Source organism: Blennius ocellaris (assembly GCF_963422515.1).
Source record: "Blennius ocellaris genome assembly, chromosome: 2".
NCBI lineage: Eukaryota > Metazoa > Chordata > Actinopteri > Blenniiformes > Blenniidae > Blennius > Blennius ocellaris.
The window spans coordinates 10,456,340-10,473,842 of record NC_137651.1 but is presented as its reverse complement, the minus strand read 5'-3'; the positions used below and the strand labels follow the sequence as shown (position 1 = coordinate 10,473,842).

General features: G+C 42.3%; 1 protein-coding gene across 2 annotated transcripts in view; it reads right to left on the bottom strand.

Annotated features, from left to right (window-relative positions):
• Nucleotides 1-17,503, bottom strand: part of dscaml1 (Down syndrome cell adhesion molecule like 1) — a gene marked incomplete at its 3' end in the record, with an annotated part of 110,104 nt that overhangs the window by 35,306 nt on the left and 57,295 nt on the right. For both annotated transcript variants that reach the window (XM_080502509.1, XM_080502510.1), the window contains exons 4-7: nt 3,420-3,566; nt 3,049-3,327; nt 1,719-1,994; nt 488-787 (exon numbers count right to left, since the gene is read on the bottom strand). In XM_080502509.1, the coding sequence (XP_080358635.1) occupies nt 488-787; nt 1,719-1,994; nt 3,049-3,327; nt 3,420-3,566 (1,002 nt within the window). The remainder of the gene's footprint in view (nt 1-487; nt 788-1,718; nt 1,995-3,048; nt 3,328-3,419; nt 3,567-17,503) is intronic.

Below are 17,503 nucleotides of genomic sequence, written 5' to 3'. Positions count from 1 at the left end.
AGGCTTTTTATCCATATAAAAACAATATTGTGGTCCTATGAGGCCTTGAAAGTTTAGGCATGATTATGAAGTGAATGTGAGGGTTAACTTGGCTGCTCTGAAATTTGTGTTGATGAAGCTGACTTCACTTTATATGAATTAGATTTTAAATGTATTAAATTCTCTAAAAAAAGGAAGTTTGGATAAAAACAGAAAAACAGTTGAAGTCATTCTGTTGGTGGACTCTCCACCATCTCTTTGAAGAACTAGCTCGTAAGTCACACGGAAATGCTGATCAATAACATACATGTGAAAGATGGACAAACGGAACTGAATATTAAAAAGGGGAAATAAAACTAAACATATGAGAAAGTGAAACACGAACAGAGCGATAGATGTAGAGATATAGAGATATAGAGAGATATAGGAGAGGATATTGGTCAGGGTGGGGTAGGGGGCTGGCTATAAAAAGCCTCTGTATGACTGATATTGAAAAGTAGACAGGCACCTCTTACGTTTATGCGCGCTTGGTACTCAGCACTACCGGCCGAGTTTCGTGCGGCGCACCGATACACTCCTCCGTCGCGAATCTGCGGGCTGCTGACATTGACGTGGCTCACGGTGCTGCCGTCGGAAAGGGTGTACTGGCTGGCTCGGACACGTGACAGGTCCCGGGCCACGGGCTCGTCATCCAGGGTCCAGGTGATAGTGGGCGGGGGCGCTCCTTTGGCGGCGCACATCAGGGAGAACGGTTCACCCGGGACCACCACCCTCTCGCTGAAGGAGGCGACGATACGGGGCGTACCATCTGAAAGTCAATCGTAAGGGACGGTAAGTCAGAAACGAAAGGTTCATACTGGGTTAAGTGCAGCATTAGAGATGTGATAGAAGAAGGAATAAAATGACAAAATAAGCGTGAAAGTATTTCGTAACTCAGAAAAATCAGACACCAGTAGAAATTTTATGCAGTAAAATTATCACATTAAGAGGTTTATTCAAAACCTCTGCACCTCTGAATGAATTTCCTCTATGTCATTAATAGAAGGTACAAGACAACTTCAGAATATGATTGGAAAACTCATTATTAGTCAGTTATTTCTACATTCATAGCATATTAGCAAAAAAAAAACCAAACAAGTTTCTCACATCTATAAACTGTAAAAAAAACAACAATAGTTCATCTTATATATATATATTTCTTATATTTTGAGATACTGTATATTTGCTTTTCATGACTTATAAGGTAAGTTCTGACAAAAGAAACACAATAGAACTGAAAGTGTTCATGTTGTGGAATAAATCAAATATAGGTGGAGGTTTTTCTGAAATAATTCAGGAGGTAATTACAGAGGAAAATATACCACCTTTCCTCTGATTCAGTCCATAATTGGATTGGAAGCGGTGGTGTAACACTTTTTATCATCTGATCAGTGTCCATGTGACCTGTATGTAATGCTACTATGTGTATGGTATTTTGACAAATATGGCTGTGGCATTAGTCAATAAACATACCATTGTATCTGCCTGATCACACCCTAAACAAGGAAGATTTTTCTTTGATTTGATTTTAGTTTCAAACATAAAGAAACTCAACAAGCTTGACGAGTCTATGAAACAACTCCATCTTCAAGATAGGATATGTTCGGTGCTTATGAGCCCTCAGATCAATCTGATTACATGGTCCTTTTTCTGTCCATCTAATCTAAACACAACGTTTGATGATGAAACTCGGACATCACCTTCCAGCAGTATGATGGAGAAGTCCTGGGCGGTCTGTCCCTTGCGTGTAGCAAAGCACTGGTAAGCTCCCGAGTGTCTCTTTTGTGCAGCAGAAATGAAGAGCGTCTCATTGTGAGCCCCCTGGATGGAAAAGTGCTGATCGGGCAGGACTGGTTCTGTGTTTCGATACCAGGACACAGTAAAGTGCGGGGAACCTTGGACAGCGCATGAGAGGATGACCGTACTGCTGATTCCCGTCTTCAGGTTTTTGGGAGACAAGGTGACCCTCAGTGGCTCTAGAGAATGGCGGACAACATAGAGCAGAGTTAGAAACCAAAGGAAGGAAGTCACATAAACAAGGGCAGTTTACAAATGAAGAATTCAAAGTGAAACGCTCGGTGTATGTCAGCATCCTTCAGACATGACACAGTTATCTGAACAAAATACATTTATGTTTGGCTATGCCGTACTGGTCAGGCTACAGAGGTTGTGTATCACTTGTCTGTTAAGTTTTCTGTCATTGATGGACTGTGTGTGTGTGTGTGTGTGTGTGTGTGTGTGTGTGTGTGTGTGTGTGTGTGTGTGCGCACGCGCGTGCGTGCGAGCGCATACACTCACTCTAACCAGCGAGGAAATGTGAGACAGGAAGACAGAAAGGGGAGAAAATGTCAGTGAGCAATAAAGCAGCTGGTGTTAAGTGCTGGGGGCTGCTGGATGTGTGCACATATAAGTGTCTGTGCGACAGAGCGTGTGCGTGTGTGAGGCTGTCTTCATGGGAAACAAGTGCTTGTACTGTATGTGTGTGTCCAAAGATGTGCATGCGCACCACCTTGCATGACCTGTCAGTGGAGGTTTGTGGATTGTGCTGTGATGTGCCCTGTGGCTGGTCTGCCCACTGTCCACTAACCTCACTCTTTTACTAACCATCTTCAAATTTTATAGCTTCCTCATCATTCCTCCCCTCTCATCCATGCATTCTCCTCCATGTGAGTCACCTCTTTACATCCATGCAATTAATGCACATAGCATTTTAACATTTTAAGATAGTCTTTCCTTCCCACTTTAATGTCCTCTTTAAATGGCCTGACAGGCCTGCAGGACCACTGTTCTTCTCTGTCACTGTGAGAACGCTTCAGGTTTGAGAGCACAGTAGGGGAGCAAGCCGTCGTTGCAGATCAAGCTCATATTCATGCCGTTTGGTGGCTGCACCGTGGTCAAAAGTTTCAACATCGCTATCGCGTCTACATTCATTACTTCTTTATTATGTATTTCCTTTGCTCTCGAGCACTCGGTGTGGAACATTGGAGGTTAAGAGAGGCAGTGACGCTTTTGTCCCACCTATTTACACACCTATAACGTTGAGGTGACCCGTCACCTCTTTTGAGCCAAAGCTGTTGGTGACCTCGCAGATGTAGTTCCCACTGTCCTCCAGTCTCATGTCAGAAATGGTGAGGCCGGTAATGCGCCGTGTCCAGCGGGAGTCAGCGGGTAATGGCCGACCATCCTTCAGCCATCGGATGGTGGGGTTTGGGTATCCGGAGGCGATGCAGGGCAGCTCCACACTGAGCCCCACCTGCACCTCACTGGACTGGAAACTGTCCAGCACTGATGGGGTGGACTCCGTAGGGTCTGTGGATAACAAAACCAAAACTCATTTTATCAGTTTGGACAGTGGCAGTAAGCTGCAAGGACGAGTATGTGCAGAGTGACTTGTTGCTTACCCATAACAGAGAGCCGGGCTCCATTGCTCTGGCGAGTCTCTCCACTGTACTTGTGCTTTGTGATGCAGCGGTAGGTGGACAGAGCATCTTCCTTCTGCACTTCTGAGATATACAGAGCGCCAAATGAGGTCAGGAAGAAACGGTTACCTGTAGAGGACAACAGAGAAGGAAAAAAAAGATTCGTTTCCATGATGAGTATGAAAAGTTCCTTTACTTCCTTTCCATAGTTTAAATGCCCTTCAACATAGCAAAAACTAAAGCGTGTTTTTTCAAAGTTTCATTCCAATAAATATGGCATCCTGTTAACACAATTAAAAAAGATGATATAATGAAATAATCAAATTTATAGTATGGCCATGTAGGGGTCCAAATAATATGTGACCGTTCAGGAAGTCTAATTAGGAGCCACTGTTAAGAAGTTTTAGAAAGTATAATCAAACTATGAATAGTAAATGGAGTTCACGCACGCACGCACACACGCACGCACGCACTTGATACACACAATAACAAACGCACTCAACAATGGAGATGGCTGAGACACCAGATACTCTCACGCCATTGAGAAGGACAGTGTCTTGTCCAGTGCAAGATGGAGGATCAAACCCCCAGTATCTGGACTGGAAGACAACTCGTTCCACCACCCAAACAACAACCTGCATGAACAACCACACTCTTATGTTTTTAACATTTTCTCCACTCCAATAGTTAATGCGTTGATAACCAGTCTCCTTGCATGATGCCTTCGGTAGAGTTTATATTCAGATTGTACTTTATTTTTTTATTGTTGTGATTATGAAAAAAAAGAGAACCTATTGAGGACAAAGAACACTGCTTTGAAAAGCATTGCTACATTTGAACAAGAAGTTGCTCCACTCCTGTGGACACAAGCCAAATAGCCCGATCATAAGACGTTCTAGACAGAACCCAAGAACATATCCAGAGAAATTGCAGATTTTAGATGGAAAAAGGAACGTTTGGATTATACATGTTTTCTAAGGGCACAAGTACAGCACTTAGATGAACACATGGGAGCTTTTAAGGGACCCTGTCCCATCCATCTCGTGAGATATACACAATAGAAAAGGACAGATAAGAAAAAGAAAGGGAGAAGAGAGCGGCAAGTTATTGTAGGTATTAATAATTAATGTGTGTGCGTGTGTGTGTGTGCATGCGTGCGTGCCTACGTGTGTGTGTGTGTTATGGCAACAACAGATTAGTGTCATTTTTATTTCACATCAGTGGCTGCTTGGGCTGCTTCTGATTTATCTACATGTCAATAGAGAGAGAGAGAGAGAGAGAGAGAGAGAGGGAGAGAGAGAGAGAGAGAGAGAGCGAGAGAGAGAGAGATGGAATGGAAAAAAAATTGAGTGTATTTTAGTGTTTGATTCTTTCTGCCTCTGTGAGTCTTTTTGTATTTTGTTCCCCCAAAGGGTTATTTTAGACAGTGTGCACTTCGGAGTTTGTAGTAGATTGCAGATTGTTTGGTTATGTGAATCCTCGTGCAGTGTGTGTGTGTGTGTGTGTGTGTGTGTGTGTGTGTGTGTGTGTGTGTGTGTGTGTGTGTGTGTGTGTGTGTGTGTGTGTGTGTGTGTGTGTGTGTGTGTGTGTAAACTTGCTGAATGTTGTTTGTTATACACCATGTTTCAATGTGCCTTTTCTGTTGACAAGAGAGAGTTTGAGTAGAACACAGGTGCAGTGAATAGCTGAATATTGTAAATATGTGACGCACACACGCACACATGAATAGGGCTCGAAGTAGTAGGTCAGCCCCTATCCAAGTCGCAACGACGCAAGTTTATTTTGAACACTTCTGTGTTTTGTCACAGTGCTAGCTTTTGGAGATGTGTGCAATTGTGGAGGAAAAGCAGCAATGGTAGTGTGAAAACTTCAGCTTGGGTTGATTTTCATTTTCTGCTTCAAATACACTTTTTGAGCAAGTAGCGACATTTACCAGAGCCTGGCAGTATTTTTTTCCCCTGGTCTTATTCGTCAGTTTTCATTCATAAAACGCATGTAACAAGCATTTGTAGATGTTTATAGGGGAAGGTAGATATCAATAACTAACTTTGTGCATGTGTGTTTTTGTGCTGACAAACTGTGAGCAACAACAATCAATGCATTTTATGGCCGTACAGCTCCATCCAAAGGAGATTTATGAAAACAGAAAGGCCTGATCTGGCTCTCTGCCACATACACACTAACAAGACTGGAGAAGGAAGGAGGAAGCAGAATTTGCTTCTTTACTCTATTTGCATCTGGTATGAGCACTTAATAATGACATCTGATCAGTAGGTTTTAACTTTTACAAAGGTAATACAATATATTCTTGTTATCGCAATTGCTGCAGCATATACAAATTGTTAAGTGAGGCCAGTTCATCCATCAATAAACAAATAAAGTTGTCTCACTTCGTCTATTTTGTATTTAAATTTACTTTGTTTTATTTAGAGTTACTCTGTTTGTTTTCATTAAATGTTTTAACCGTGTTCCAAGTACTGCACTTTTCTGGACTGAGATGTCCGAGGTTGTTCCAGGGATCTGCTGTAGCCACTCCTCCAGTTTGGGGGTTACTGCCCCGAGTGCTCCGATTACCACGGGCACTACTGTCACCTTCACCTTCCAAGCCCTCTCCAGCTCCTCTCTGAGCCCTTGGTATTTCTCAAGTTTCTCATGTCACTTCTTTCTGATGTTACCATCACTTGGTATTGCTACATCCACCTGCTATATATATATATATATATATATATATATATATATATATATATATATATATATATATATATACACACACACACACACACACACACACACACACACACACACACACACACACACACACACACACACACACACACACACACACTACTTATTAAATTAGATTCAATTAGGCAAAATGCGTTTTAAACCTTCAAGGGTAAATGTTTTTTATTAAGTTTAGTGGGCTAGACAATTATAATTAAACTGGTTGTAAACTGATGCATTGCTTATTGACTAACTAATTCATTATTAAAGTGATCAGCTGCTTAGTCTTATCACTGCAGATTTTATGTTTATTCCAACCAACTAAGGGGTAATTGAGCATCCGTGTGAGTATGTGTGTCTCCGCTATAGTGCACAGACACGTATGAGGAGTGCATCTTCATGCATATGTGAAAGTTCACACAGACGTGTTTTCATGTGAGTCAGACTGTTGTACTGAGTGCCTGGCGACGAAGGCTATAATTTCCAAGCCTGCCCTTTTGTTCCAACCTGGGTATTAAGCCTTACAGGATAATATGCACTTGGCGAGTAGAACCCTGTATCACAAACTGCGACACCCTGTCACAACATGCCTAGAGAGAGAAAGACAGACCAGAAGGGGGTGCAAGGGGAGGGGGTATGGAGCGGATGGGAGGGGAGGGAGGTGCGGGAGTTTAAAAAAAATAAAAACATGGTTATGAATGGAGTAAAAGGAAGTCGTGCAGAGCATGAGCATAAAAAAAAAAATTTAATAGCTGTTTCAGTAAAAATATATTTTTGATTTATTGATGATAGAATTCATGTCCCTCCAGAGTCCACAATGACAGATAACGCATCAAGGTGTGAGACGCTGTTTTTATGTGTGCAAGTCATGTTGTCATAACAGTTAAAACATTGAGGTAATGCAGCTGTGTGGAATTTTTGTGAGGCTACTGAAAGTGCAGAAGTCCATCAGTGAGTCACTGATTATGTTTTGGTTTTTTTTCTTTAAAAAAAAAAAAACCCTTTGAGTCTGATTCAAACTTGTAAATCATCACAGTCAGAAAATATCTTAGAAGTTTTGATTTTTTTTTTTTAAGCACCACAGTCATGGTTGGGGCTTGTGCAAATCAGTGCTTTCCAACCATTTTATACCTGGAAACCACTCATAAAATAACTGAATTACCTGAATTGATGGCACATCCTGTGACAAAATATATGTAAAGAGCAGGCATCCTCAATTCCTGGTCTTGAGGGCCAGTGTCCTGCATGTTTTATGTCTCTACCTGTTGCAACAGACCTGAATGCAAAAAGGGGCTCGTCATTCAGCTTTTTTATAAGCCTGGTGATGACCTCAACATTAGATTGAGGCGTGCTGAAGCTGGGAGAGAGTTAAAATGTGCAGGACACCAGTCATCAAGGTCCATAATTGAGGACCCCTGGTTTAGAGCCTATAAAGACATATTAACAAAAAACAATAGCTGATAACACACCGATGATTAAAAATCTGTTGACTAATCAGTCTAGGGACTTTCAGAGAGGAATTCAGCTGAATTTATTCATTGTACCTGCCCTAGCTTTAGATTTCTACAACTTCACATACTCGTGGCTTTTCTTCCCACTGCTAACATTTAATTCAGTGACTGCACTCCTACCGTCTGTGGAAATGTGACACACCAACGGCAGAGAGCGTGCAAGGCAGCAATGGAGGGAGGCTTTAGAGTAGAGGAAGGGTCTGGGCCTACAGGGAGGAGGACGGCAGATGGAGATTGATGGAGGGAGAGATAGGGAGATAAAGAGAAACATGCCGTTGGGAGTGACAGAGGAGGGAGTGAGAGTGAGAGGGATGAGGGGCCTACAGGCCTGAGAGCCATACATGGGAAAGAGCAATTCTTCTATGTCTCCCTCTATCTTTGCTTTTCTCTTTCCTTGCAAGCCTCTCCTTGTGGGAGAGGAGATCAATTCTCGTCTAGTCTGCCTACGCCTCCAGGAGTTTGTTGTTGTTGTTGTTGTTGAGTGTGTGTTTGTATGTGTCTGTGTTTTCACCCCTTCTTTAGCTGTAGGAGGCAGGATGAGCATTTTGAGGTCTATCCGACACCCATGGGAGGCACAAAATCCCCTCACTTCCTCTCCTCCCCCTTCTTTTTTTTTTTTTTTGCTTATATCCTTCATCTGTGTGTGATCCATTCTCTATTTCCACCATTTATTCCTTTAGGTCTCCTCTCTGCCAGCAACCTCTTTCTGTCTCTGCCTTTTTCCCCTCTTAGCCGGAGCTCTTCTTCCCTCTCTTCCAGGGGGGTCTGTAAGTAATGGAAACAGTTCAGCTGATCAGCCCAAGGCACAAAGTCAAGCCAAGTACAGACGCTGGATCTGTGTGTGTGTGTGTGTGTGTGTGTGTGTGTGTGTGTGTGTGTGTGTGTGTGTGTGTGTGTGTGTGTGTGTGTGTGTGTGTGTGTGTGTGTGTGTGTGTGTGTGTGTGCGCGCGTGCGTGCACGTATCGTAGAAACTCCACAGACAGACGGAAACATGCAAATAACGAGACAGAGACAGGAAGGGGAAACAGAAAGAGGGAGAAAAACAGGGAGGGAGACAGTGAAAAAATGCATTAGGAAGCCCTGGAGCATCACTTGTCTTCCCCAAAGTTCCCCCAGAAAGAAGACACCCCTCTTCTTTGAGATGGAGAGGAAGGGGAGAGAAGATGGAAGAGAAGAAACCGAAAAAAAAATGAAGGGATATGGGAAATGTGCAGCTAAATATATCTCAGTTGTATATGGCTGCCATTTTCAACAAATTATTGTCAAATAGAGGGAAAGAACAGCAGCACGAGAACTCATGAAGAGGAAAGCAATGAGGGAAAGAAAAAGCATAATGTTAATGTAGAAATGTTGAGAACTCATGAAGAGGAAAGCAATGAGGGAAAGAAAAAGCATAATGTTAATGTAGAAATGTTGAGGCCACAAGGGAGGCTGGGAGGAGAGAAGAGGAAGAGATCAGACAGGCAAGAAAGATGAAGAAAGTAACTAAGAAAAGATATACACATTTTGAAATGTTGACTGGATCACTGATATGAGGAAAGACCGAAATAGATAAAACAGTGAGAGAAGGCAAGAAGAAAAGAAAGTGATTCAAAGAGAAAGAGAAGGAGAGAGGAAATGGCGTAAGTGAGATGGTTTGTTCCTGGTGCTGCCATGCAAATGAAAGCGGCGCTGCAGCAATGCTAACTAACAGCAATTCACACTGTTGGACTCATCACTTATTAATGCTCCACGGCTCCCCCTCCCTCCCATCTTTTTCTCTTTCCCTCTCTTTATCCATTCCCCTCTCCCCTGCTCTCGCCAGCATCTCTCTTTTCTTGTTCGCTCTCTCGCTCGCTGTTGCTAGGGCCTGTGCACTCACGTGACAACAGCTGGGTAGGGGGCGCTGCAGTGGCACACTGCGTTTCATGTGTGTGTTTTTGCACGTATGTGTGCGACAGAGTACCCTTCATTAGAGGTAAAAACAGAATCAGCCATTTAAATGATGGCGATGGAGATCAGAGGAGCAGAAAGGAACTGCTGAATGGATCCGTAATTGATTCACAAGCCCAGGCTATAGGCCACAGTGGGGCTCAGCGCATCTCTCTGTGCATCATGTCACTTTATTTCTCCCTCCATGCTTTTTAACAAAAACACATGCTGAAGATTGCCACCGCTATTATCATCAGGGTTTGCCTTTCAGATTTTAAAGCTAAATGGACCAAGGGCTTGGTACAATGCAGGCCAGTAGTTACGCAAATGGACTTCTCACAAACGCACGCACGCACGCACGCACACACACACACACAATCACAGAAACAGTCACAGATACACTCACAAGCTGTCTCACAAGCTCCACATCCTTACTCCCACTGTCTCACAATTCACATTTGGAGAGTGCACTCACCAAACTCAGTGTGTGTGCGTGCGTGCGTACAGCATCCTCACTACAGGATGCCACAGCAATGGGCAGACAGCAGAGCACACCTACACATTCCTTATTTACTCCCTTCCTTCCGATTGACCTTTTCATTCCTACCTTTCTTCTCTTTTGCACATTCTATTCACTGCACCTCAATCTGCATTAACAATGACATGTACAGTATATGCCTTTATCTGTACGTATGAAGTTTAGCGGTGTTACTGGACTCTTGTATTTCAGAATACTATACAGTATAATACGCCATGACAAAGCACATACGTTGCTGCTGTGTTAAAACTATTGGGCCAAACAAGCAGTAAAAGGATTAATTTTAATTCATGTTCAATAATATTAAGTTGGGTAAAAAAGTAAAAAAAATCTATGTGACATTGTTGGCTCCTCTTTTCTCCAAGTTTTTCATTTTTCATTTCTATTCAAACAAAAATAAAACTGAATGAATATGGTGCTACAGGAGTGTAAAAGAAGCCGCGGGAGTACATAAATGATCTGTTAAGGTTAAGGTTACCATTGCAATTGTACATAACATCTTTCATTATCAAAGGGCAGTGTCCAAAGACGTTGACAACAACCTATAAAACATGCCATTATGACAATCTACCGATGCATACACTGTATACCTCGTGCTCAACAAAAGGTGCAGCATAGAGTTCGAGCTGAAGCAGCACCATGGACAGCTCTACTGCTGCATCCCGAAATAGGAAAGTCTTCTTGTGTAAAAGTCTCAACATTCTGGTCTTTGTGGTGTGATGTTGGCACAGCTAAACTCTGTCTTTTGGGATAATGTTTGCTATGGTGAATACTGTGGCAGAGTAATAAAATAATAATGTGTCATATGGCCTACGGTTATAGACCAGCCCACCAGCAGTCAGTCAACTCACTGGAATTCTGGTAAACAAGGGGTACAGGGTCATGATTATCCATCTAGAAATATATGCATTTAGGTGCTCTATGTGAGAATGTAGGCATAAATATTACTCAAATACCAAGCACATTCACTTAAGAACAACAATAACAACAGGCAGCAAAGAATGTTCTTGAGATATAAAAATGAAAAAGTAAATTTTGGTTCCGGAATAGTTCAGTACTTCTCCAGAAACTCAAGTGCAGAATAAAGAAATAATGTACACAGTGTGCTCACTTCTCTGGATTAACTAATAAGCCCACCTCAAATATATGACCAATCACGAACTAAACAGACATTACATAAGGAAAATGTTCTTCCTAAAAGATGTGTTGAACACCAGCTACAAGAACTCTCAAACCAGGGTTGTGCAAAAAAAGTAACATCATTCTTGACTCACAGCTCTGAGAGAAATAACACATCTCTCCGTTCTCATGGAATATGTATAGATCAGTTGGCTGATGGAGGAATAGCAAGGACATTGTTGGAGAACAGATTTGAATCTATTTTTTTTTCTTTTTTCTGTGAGACAAAAGAACTAATCCAACCCCATTTGGCTTTGGGTGAAGACACCCTGGGCATGTCACACACATATTCATATCTTTGGACATTCCAGAGAAATTCATCTCATATACATTTATTTGGACTGTGGAAAGAAATTACCCTGAGAAAACCCACACATCGGGATGATAGGCAAACTCCATAGTGAAAGGCCTCAAACCTGAAATTGAACAGATACATTCTTGCAGGGAAGCAAGCTCAATAACCACCAGAGCACTGCCCATGGGTGCAGTTTATTTTTAAAACATTTTATGACATCAAAATGTCCTGTATTGGAGATTCATCCTTTTGCCTCCACTGACATTGTTGAAATTACAATTGAACATGTTAAAAAAAACAAAAATGAAGCAAAGCGGAGAAACTGTCCATTGCTTTCATTTCAAAGGCTCCTCTCCAGTGTTTGGCGAGAAAGTCAGGGAGAGGAAAGGTGGTCTGCTACATTTCATAGAGGCAGTTTACGGAGGCTTCACTGACAAAAGTGTTGGGAATAATGCTAACTCATTTTATTTCACTTGGATGTTACTAGAGAAAACCACCTTCATTGATAAACACCATTTGAGATAAATATACACTGTAAATATACACAATCAGTCAGTGGCATGCAATAAAAGCAACACTGCTTTGCATAAAAACAGAATACAATCATGTCAAGCATGCCTGCAAAAATTACAATACATTCTGCATACATTCCTCCTTTATCTGTATGATAGCAAACAGGCAAAGATGTTTTGCAGATTTAACAAGACTGAAATAAATCAGCCCTGATCACTTTCTCCTCCTCTTTCGTCCCGCATTCCACCTCTTCCAGTCCTCCCCCTGGCTAATTTATTTGATAATTACCAAGGGTATATTATGGCTGATTTGAATGAAGCTGTGGGAAAACCTGCTAAAAGCTATTTTATTGGAGTGGTTCATACTTTATCTAATCTCCACACCATCTTCGCACGCAGACATTCATATTTGTACTTTTGTGTGGAAAACCATCGTCGGAATTTTTTTATTCTAAGCACCTTATTCGCACCATGAAACTTCACACAGAGACTCTTTTCATTCTAGAACCTAATCTCAGCTTTAACACGGCTGACAGGATGTGTCACGCTTACTTCTCATACATATAACTTGAAGACAGTTTATATCCTGAAAATGTAATAACCAGAAAACACACAAATAGAGCTTTTCCGCTATGTTGATAGCCATTACAATGGCCAACAGGAGTTCTGCAGTATGACCATCCAATTACAGACAATATTGAACAGACTTGTCTCAGTATTGTTGAAAATAACCATTGATGTTGAAGAACTGTCAGATATTGAAGATTTTCCTGAAAAGGAGGGCAGAAGCACTCACTCATTGCAAATTTGTCAACAATTCCACAGCCCTAAAATCAAAGTAAATGCACGAGGCAGATTCCTGGTAGGGTAAAACCAAGTCTGGTGGTGGGAGAGTGCTCACTTATCCAGAAACGATTTTCCAGGTTCAAAGTCTAAAACTCACTTCAAATCAAAAACAAAATTGTCAACCTCACTACAAATCCTGTCACATTTATAGGCATGGCATGTTTGTTCATGTGTATGTTTTATGTCTGTGGTGAGTGCAGCCATGCATATGCACTGGTGTGTGATTGCAGACTCGTCCGATGGAGTTTCCAGTGAGCAGGGGTGAAGTATAATAAAGATTGAATTCTAATAAAATGTTCTCGTCCTCCTAAATCCCCCTCCTGCCCTCTCCCCTTGTCTGCCATATTAACACACCCATTACAAGGGCAGATGAATGAAAATGAACAGAGCTGTGGTGTAATTCCCCGTGTGTCAAATCAATACTGCTCCCCTCCCCTCTGTTCCTCTCCCGCCTTTCAACCCGCCCTCTCTCCCTTCATCTTTCTCTCCGCTGCTATCATGTTCCTGTTCTCCTCTCGTCTGTTGAGTCTGAAGAATTGGCATGTGCTTGACAAAGGGAAATCTACACGTAGCGACAATAGACTTCCCCTATCAGCACCCCCCACCCCTACCTCTCTCTGTATGAAATGAATGATGCTTGCTCTTATTTCCTCTCTATTCAGATTCAAAGTAGTCTGTAATAGTTAAGTGCTACCGAGAACAAGCCACACAGAGAAAGAGCCACAAGGACAGCATATTACTGCCACTCTCTTTGATTCAATCAGAGACAGAAACTTGCAAAAGGACAGGGAAGAGGTTATGTCAAAATAACAGAAGAGGGTTAATAAAGAAGAGTTGTGTGAATTTTATAGACTGTGTCTTTCTCCCTCTGTGAGGCCAGGACTCTCACAGTTACCAGAGGCAGAATAATTGAAGAGGAAACACAGTTTCACACTTGCTCTATTCTTATCTCTCTACAAGTGTTTAGTTTTTCAGCCCCAACCCTTGACCTTCTCGTCCTTCTCTCCTCCTTTGTTCCGTCTGTTTTCCAGGTTCAGTGTGATGCAGTGATCTGAGGATAGGTATGCAGAGGACTAATGCACTCATTAAAAAGGCATGCTTCACCGTCAAATGCCAGCTGCTGCCCTCCCCTACACCACCACAACCACCGCCACCACCGGGTCGCCTGTTTTCTTTGTCTTTCCTTCTCTATATATCTGTTTCCTTGGTTTCTCTGTACCTCTATCTTTATTCCTGCTACCATCTTTCTGTTTCTCTTTCTATATCTGTTGTTAGAAGGTGACACCCCGTACACCCACACAGCCCTCACCTTCTCTGAACAGCTCTTGCTGAGGAGTAGAAATGGAAAAAGACAGAGGAAGAAGAAAAACAAATAGAGAAAATGAAAATATGTGCCCATCCAAATTAAAAGAAAAAAAACAGGAGCAAGGAGAACATGTTTTATCATCAACCCACCCCCACATCTACTTCACAGACTTCCCTTATGTGATGCGTAAAGGCCTCGAACACACTTAAGCAACTTAATTGGAATGGCCATAAATATTCAAGCAGCAAAATGGAGGCAGTGGTGTTTGTCTGAATGGGGTGAAAATGTGATTAAAAAGAAGAAGACAAGCAGGGGGGGGGGGGGTCAATCTAACACAAAATCATTTCTGCCTGGTCTGAATCCCCTTGAAATACTATTATACTGTATATGTTCGGCACCAATAACAAACAAGCACACTGATTTCCCACACATTCTCATTCTCTTGTCAACATGTGGTGCATTGTGTTGCTTTAGTCCTAAATTATTTAGTCTCATGGATAATAGATAGTGACATGCTTGTGAGTCATGAGAAGACTAACAGGACATATCTAATGCATTATGAACACACATATTGCAAAGCATGGGGAATGCCACTAAAGCGTGACCTTATTTTTTGCTGTAAAAAACACCAAAACAACAGTTTGTGAATGGTCTAATTTCACACTCGGGTCTGTTCTGCTTGATTGTCATCCATTATGAAGGGAAGACATGGCAGACAGGGAAAGAGTGATCACGGATCTTGCGAAAGCAGCATTTTGACTTCCTGTTCAGATTATAAACTTAACTTCTTTGCTTGCTGTTGTAAACCAAACAATTCCCTGTCCATTCCATGAAGTGGATAATGGTGCAATAACTTAACATACCACATGACTGACCAGTTCATGCAATTTGTCACAGATTAGGTGTGATATATACTGTATATGGTATCTGCATGAGTGCATATGCATTGCTTCTTGGGATTATGTGAGAAGGAGAGAGACGGAAAGTGTGCCGACACATGTGTGATAAACTCCCACACAAATCAATAAAGCCTTGCCCTTTGTCAAGCCATGTTGTCCTCAGTGGGAGTACTACAGTGCCACAGCATGTAAGTAGCACCACAGTGACACATACTGAATCTCAGGGAGCGGGGGGTCACCAGGGAGCATGGCCTGTGTGCGGATGAGTGCACCTTGCATGGCAGGCGGCAGTGAAGAACGAGGTTGGAAGGGTAGGGCAGCGGGAAGAGAGAGGGCCTGCCATTCTCCTACGCATTCCTTCTCCTGGCTCCCCTCGTTTGCCTGTGCCACCGTGATGATGCACCCTAACCACTGTTGCTGGGCATCTTGGCGAGAGAGACCCAAAAGAGGATGAAGAGGAGGAGAAGTAGGAGGAGCCAGGGCAGGGGAAGGAAATGAGGGATGATGGGAAGCAACAGAGCTGCAGAGACAGATGTTGCAGATTGGAGTGGAGTCGTGGTGACATACTAAAAGCGGGTCCCCCAGATAGTGCGAGAAAGGCCAGAGGGGCCAGGAGTGCCTGAGGTACGTTCTTGGAGGGGGGGGGAGCACAGCAGCAGCTCTCCCTGCATCCTTCCCTGCATGACTGTCTCTCTGTCTCTTCTGCCTCACTGCCCCCCTACACTCTGTCCCACTTTAGCCCAATGTCACTGCCAGAGCAAGGGGGAGGGGACATAAAAAGGAGAAAGAGCAGAGAGAAAAGTAAAGAGGAAGAAAAGGATGAGACAGACGGAGAAGGGAAAAGAATATTAAAGCACACGCATAATGAATATGGGAAAGCATTGGGGCTCCAGCTGGGTTTCCATCACATGCTTTCACTTGTCCAGATTTCCCCTCCTTTTCTTCACGTTCACTTTCTCTTGCTTGGGGATTGTACCATCTCCGTCACACAAGTATGGCATGCTGATCCACATCTGTAGAGTTACACACCCAGTCAGGCACGTAGTCCCAACTGTAAACACACACACACACACACACACACACACACACACACACACAATCCTGGATACACGGTCTGTGGTCTTGTCAACTGCTCCGAGATCTATCATGGCATGGTGACGTTTGATTGTTGCAGATAAATATGCCTCATTCAAAGACACCAAGAATCAACAGCTCCATATTACAGTAGGAACCATGTTTATTATGCTTAAATTTATCAACTGTCCTATATTCAGTTGACCATTACATGTAACAGCAGCCCACAGGAGACACACAATTGAGCACTGTCCTTTACACCACAGCACAGGGCGATAATAAAGGCAATATGTGTGCAAGTGGTCATAGTGGGTAAAAATAAATGTAACCTTTTAAACAGCACCCCACTGATTTACAATTATACTCTTGCAACACTGCCAGACTCCCATCTCTGTCATTATATCAAAACACTGGTGCATGCAAAACACTACACTACCCACAGTGCATTGTAAATAATTACACTTTTGTCCCAGATTCAAGGTGTTATGTATAAGTAGAAGCGGAGGTGATGGAGATGAGGAGCCACAACTGACTGAATAAAGTAGTAGTACTTCAACCAACCAATAAGAACTCCCTTTAGAACCACAAAATGTTTTATAAAATATGTTTCCGTATATGCAGCATCACACACCAGGACCTTTGAATACACTTTATGGTCCGAAAAATGTTTTCTTCCCCATGAAGGTATTAAAGAACCTTATTTATTGCCACTGTTAGACAATAAACAGAGTCAAGTACAACTTGCGCTGCTTCTGGCCAAAGATCAGATGAACAGAAAGCTTTTCTATACACTTCAAATGGGTATAGTTTGTGAAATGTGAAAATTATGTGAAAATTCACATTTTTAATTGATGATATGACTGTAAAAACCTCAAGTTAGCTCTGTAATTTTAGCCACATTGAGCATCACGCAACACAGCCAGCCTCTTCCACATAAAACAAACATCCAACATGAATAAATCATCTACTGGGACAAAAAACTAACAGGAAATTTGTCCAAATGTTCAGTGAGCACGGAGCAAGATTATGTTTACATGGTCACTACAACAAAACTGGAAAGTGTGACTTGAATTACGTGTGTGAATACAAGCTCAATCCTTGCATAGGTAAACAAAACAAATCACAACCACACTGCTGAAAGTGGGATCAAGTTTTGAGGAAAGTCCATCTTAAGCATACGGATAAATTATTGTTCAATCTCAGCCTCACACCTCATCTATATGAGACCACTTTCCCAAGTGATTGTATATCATGAACAAATTATTTATTCT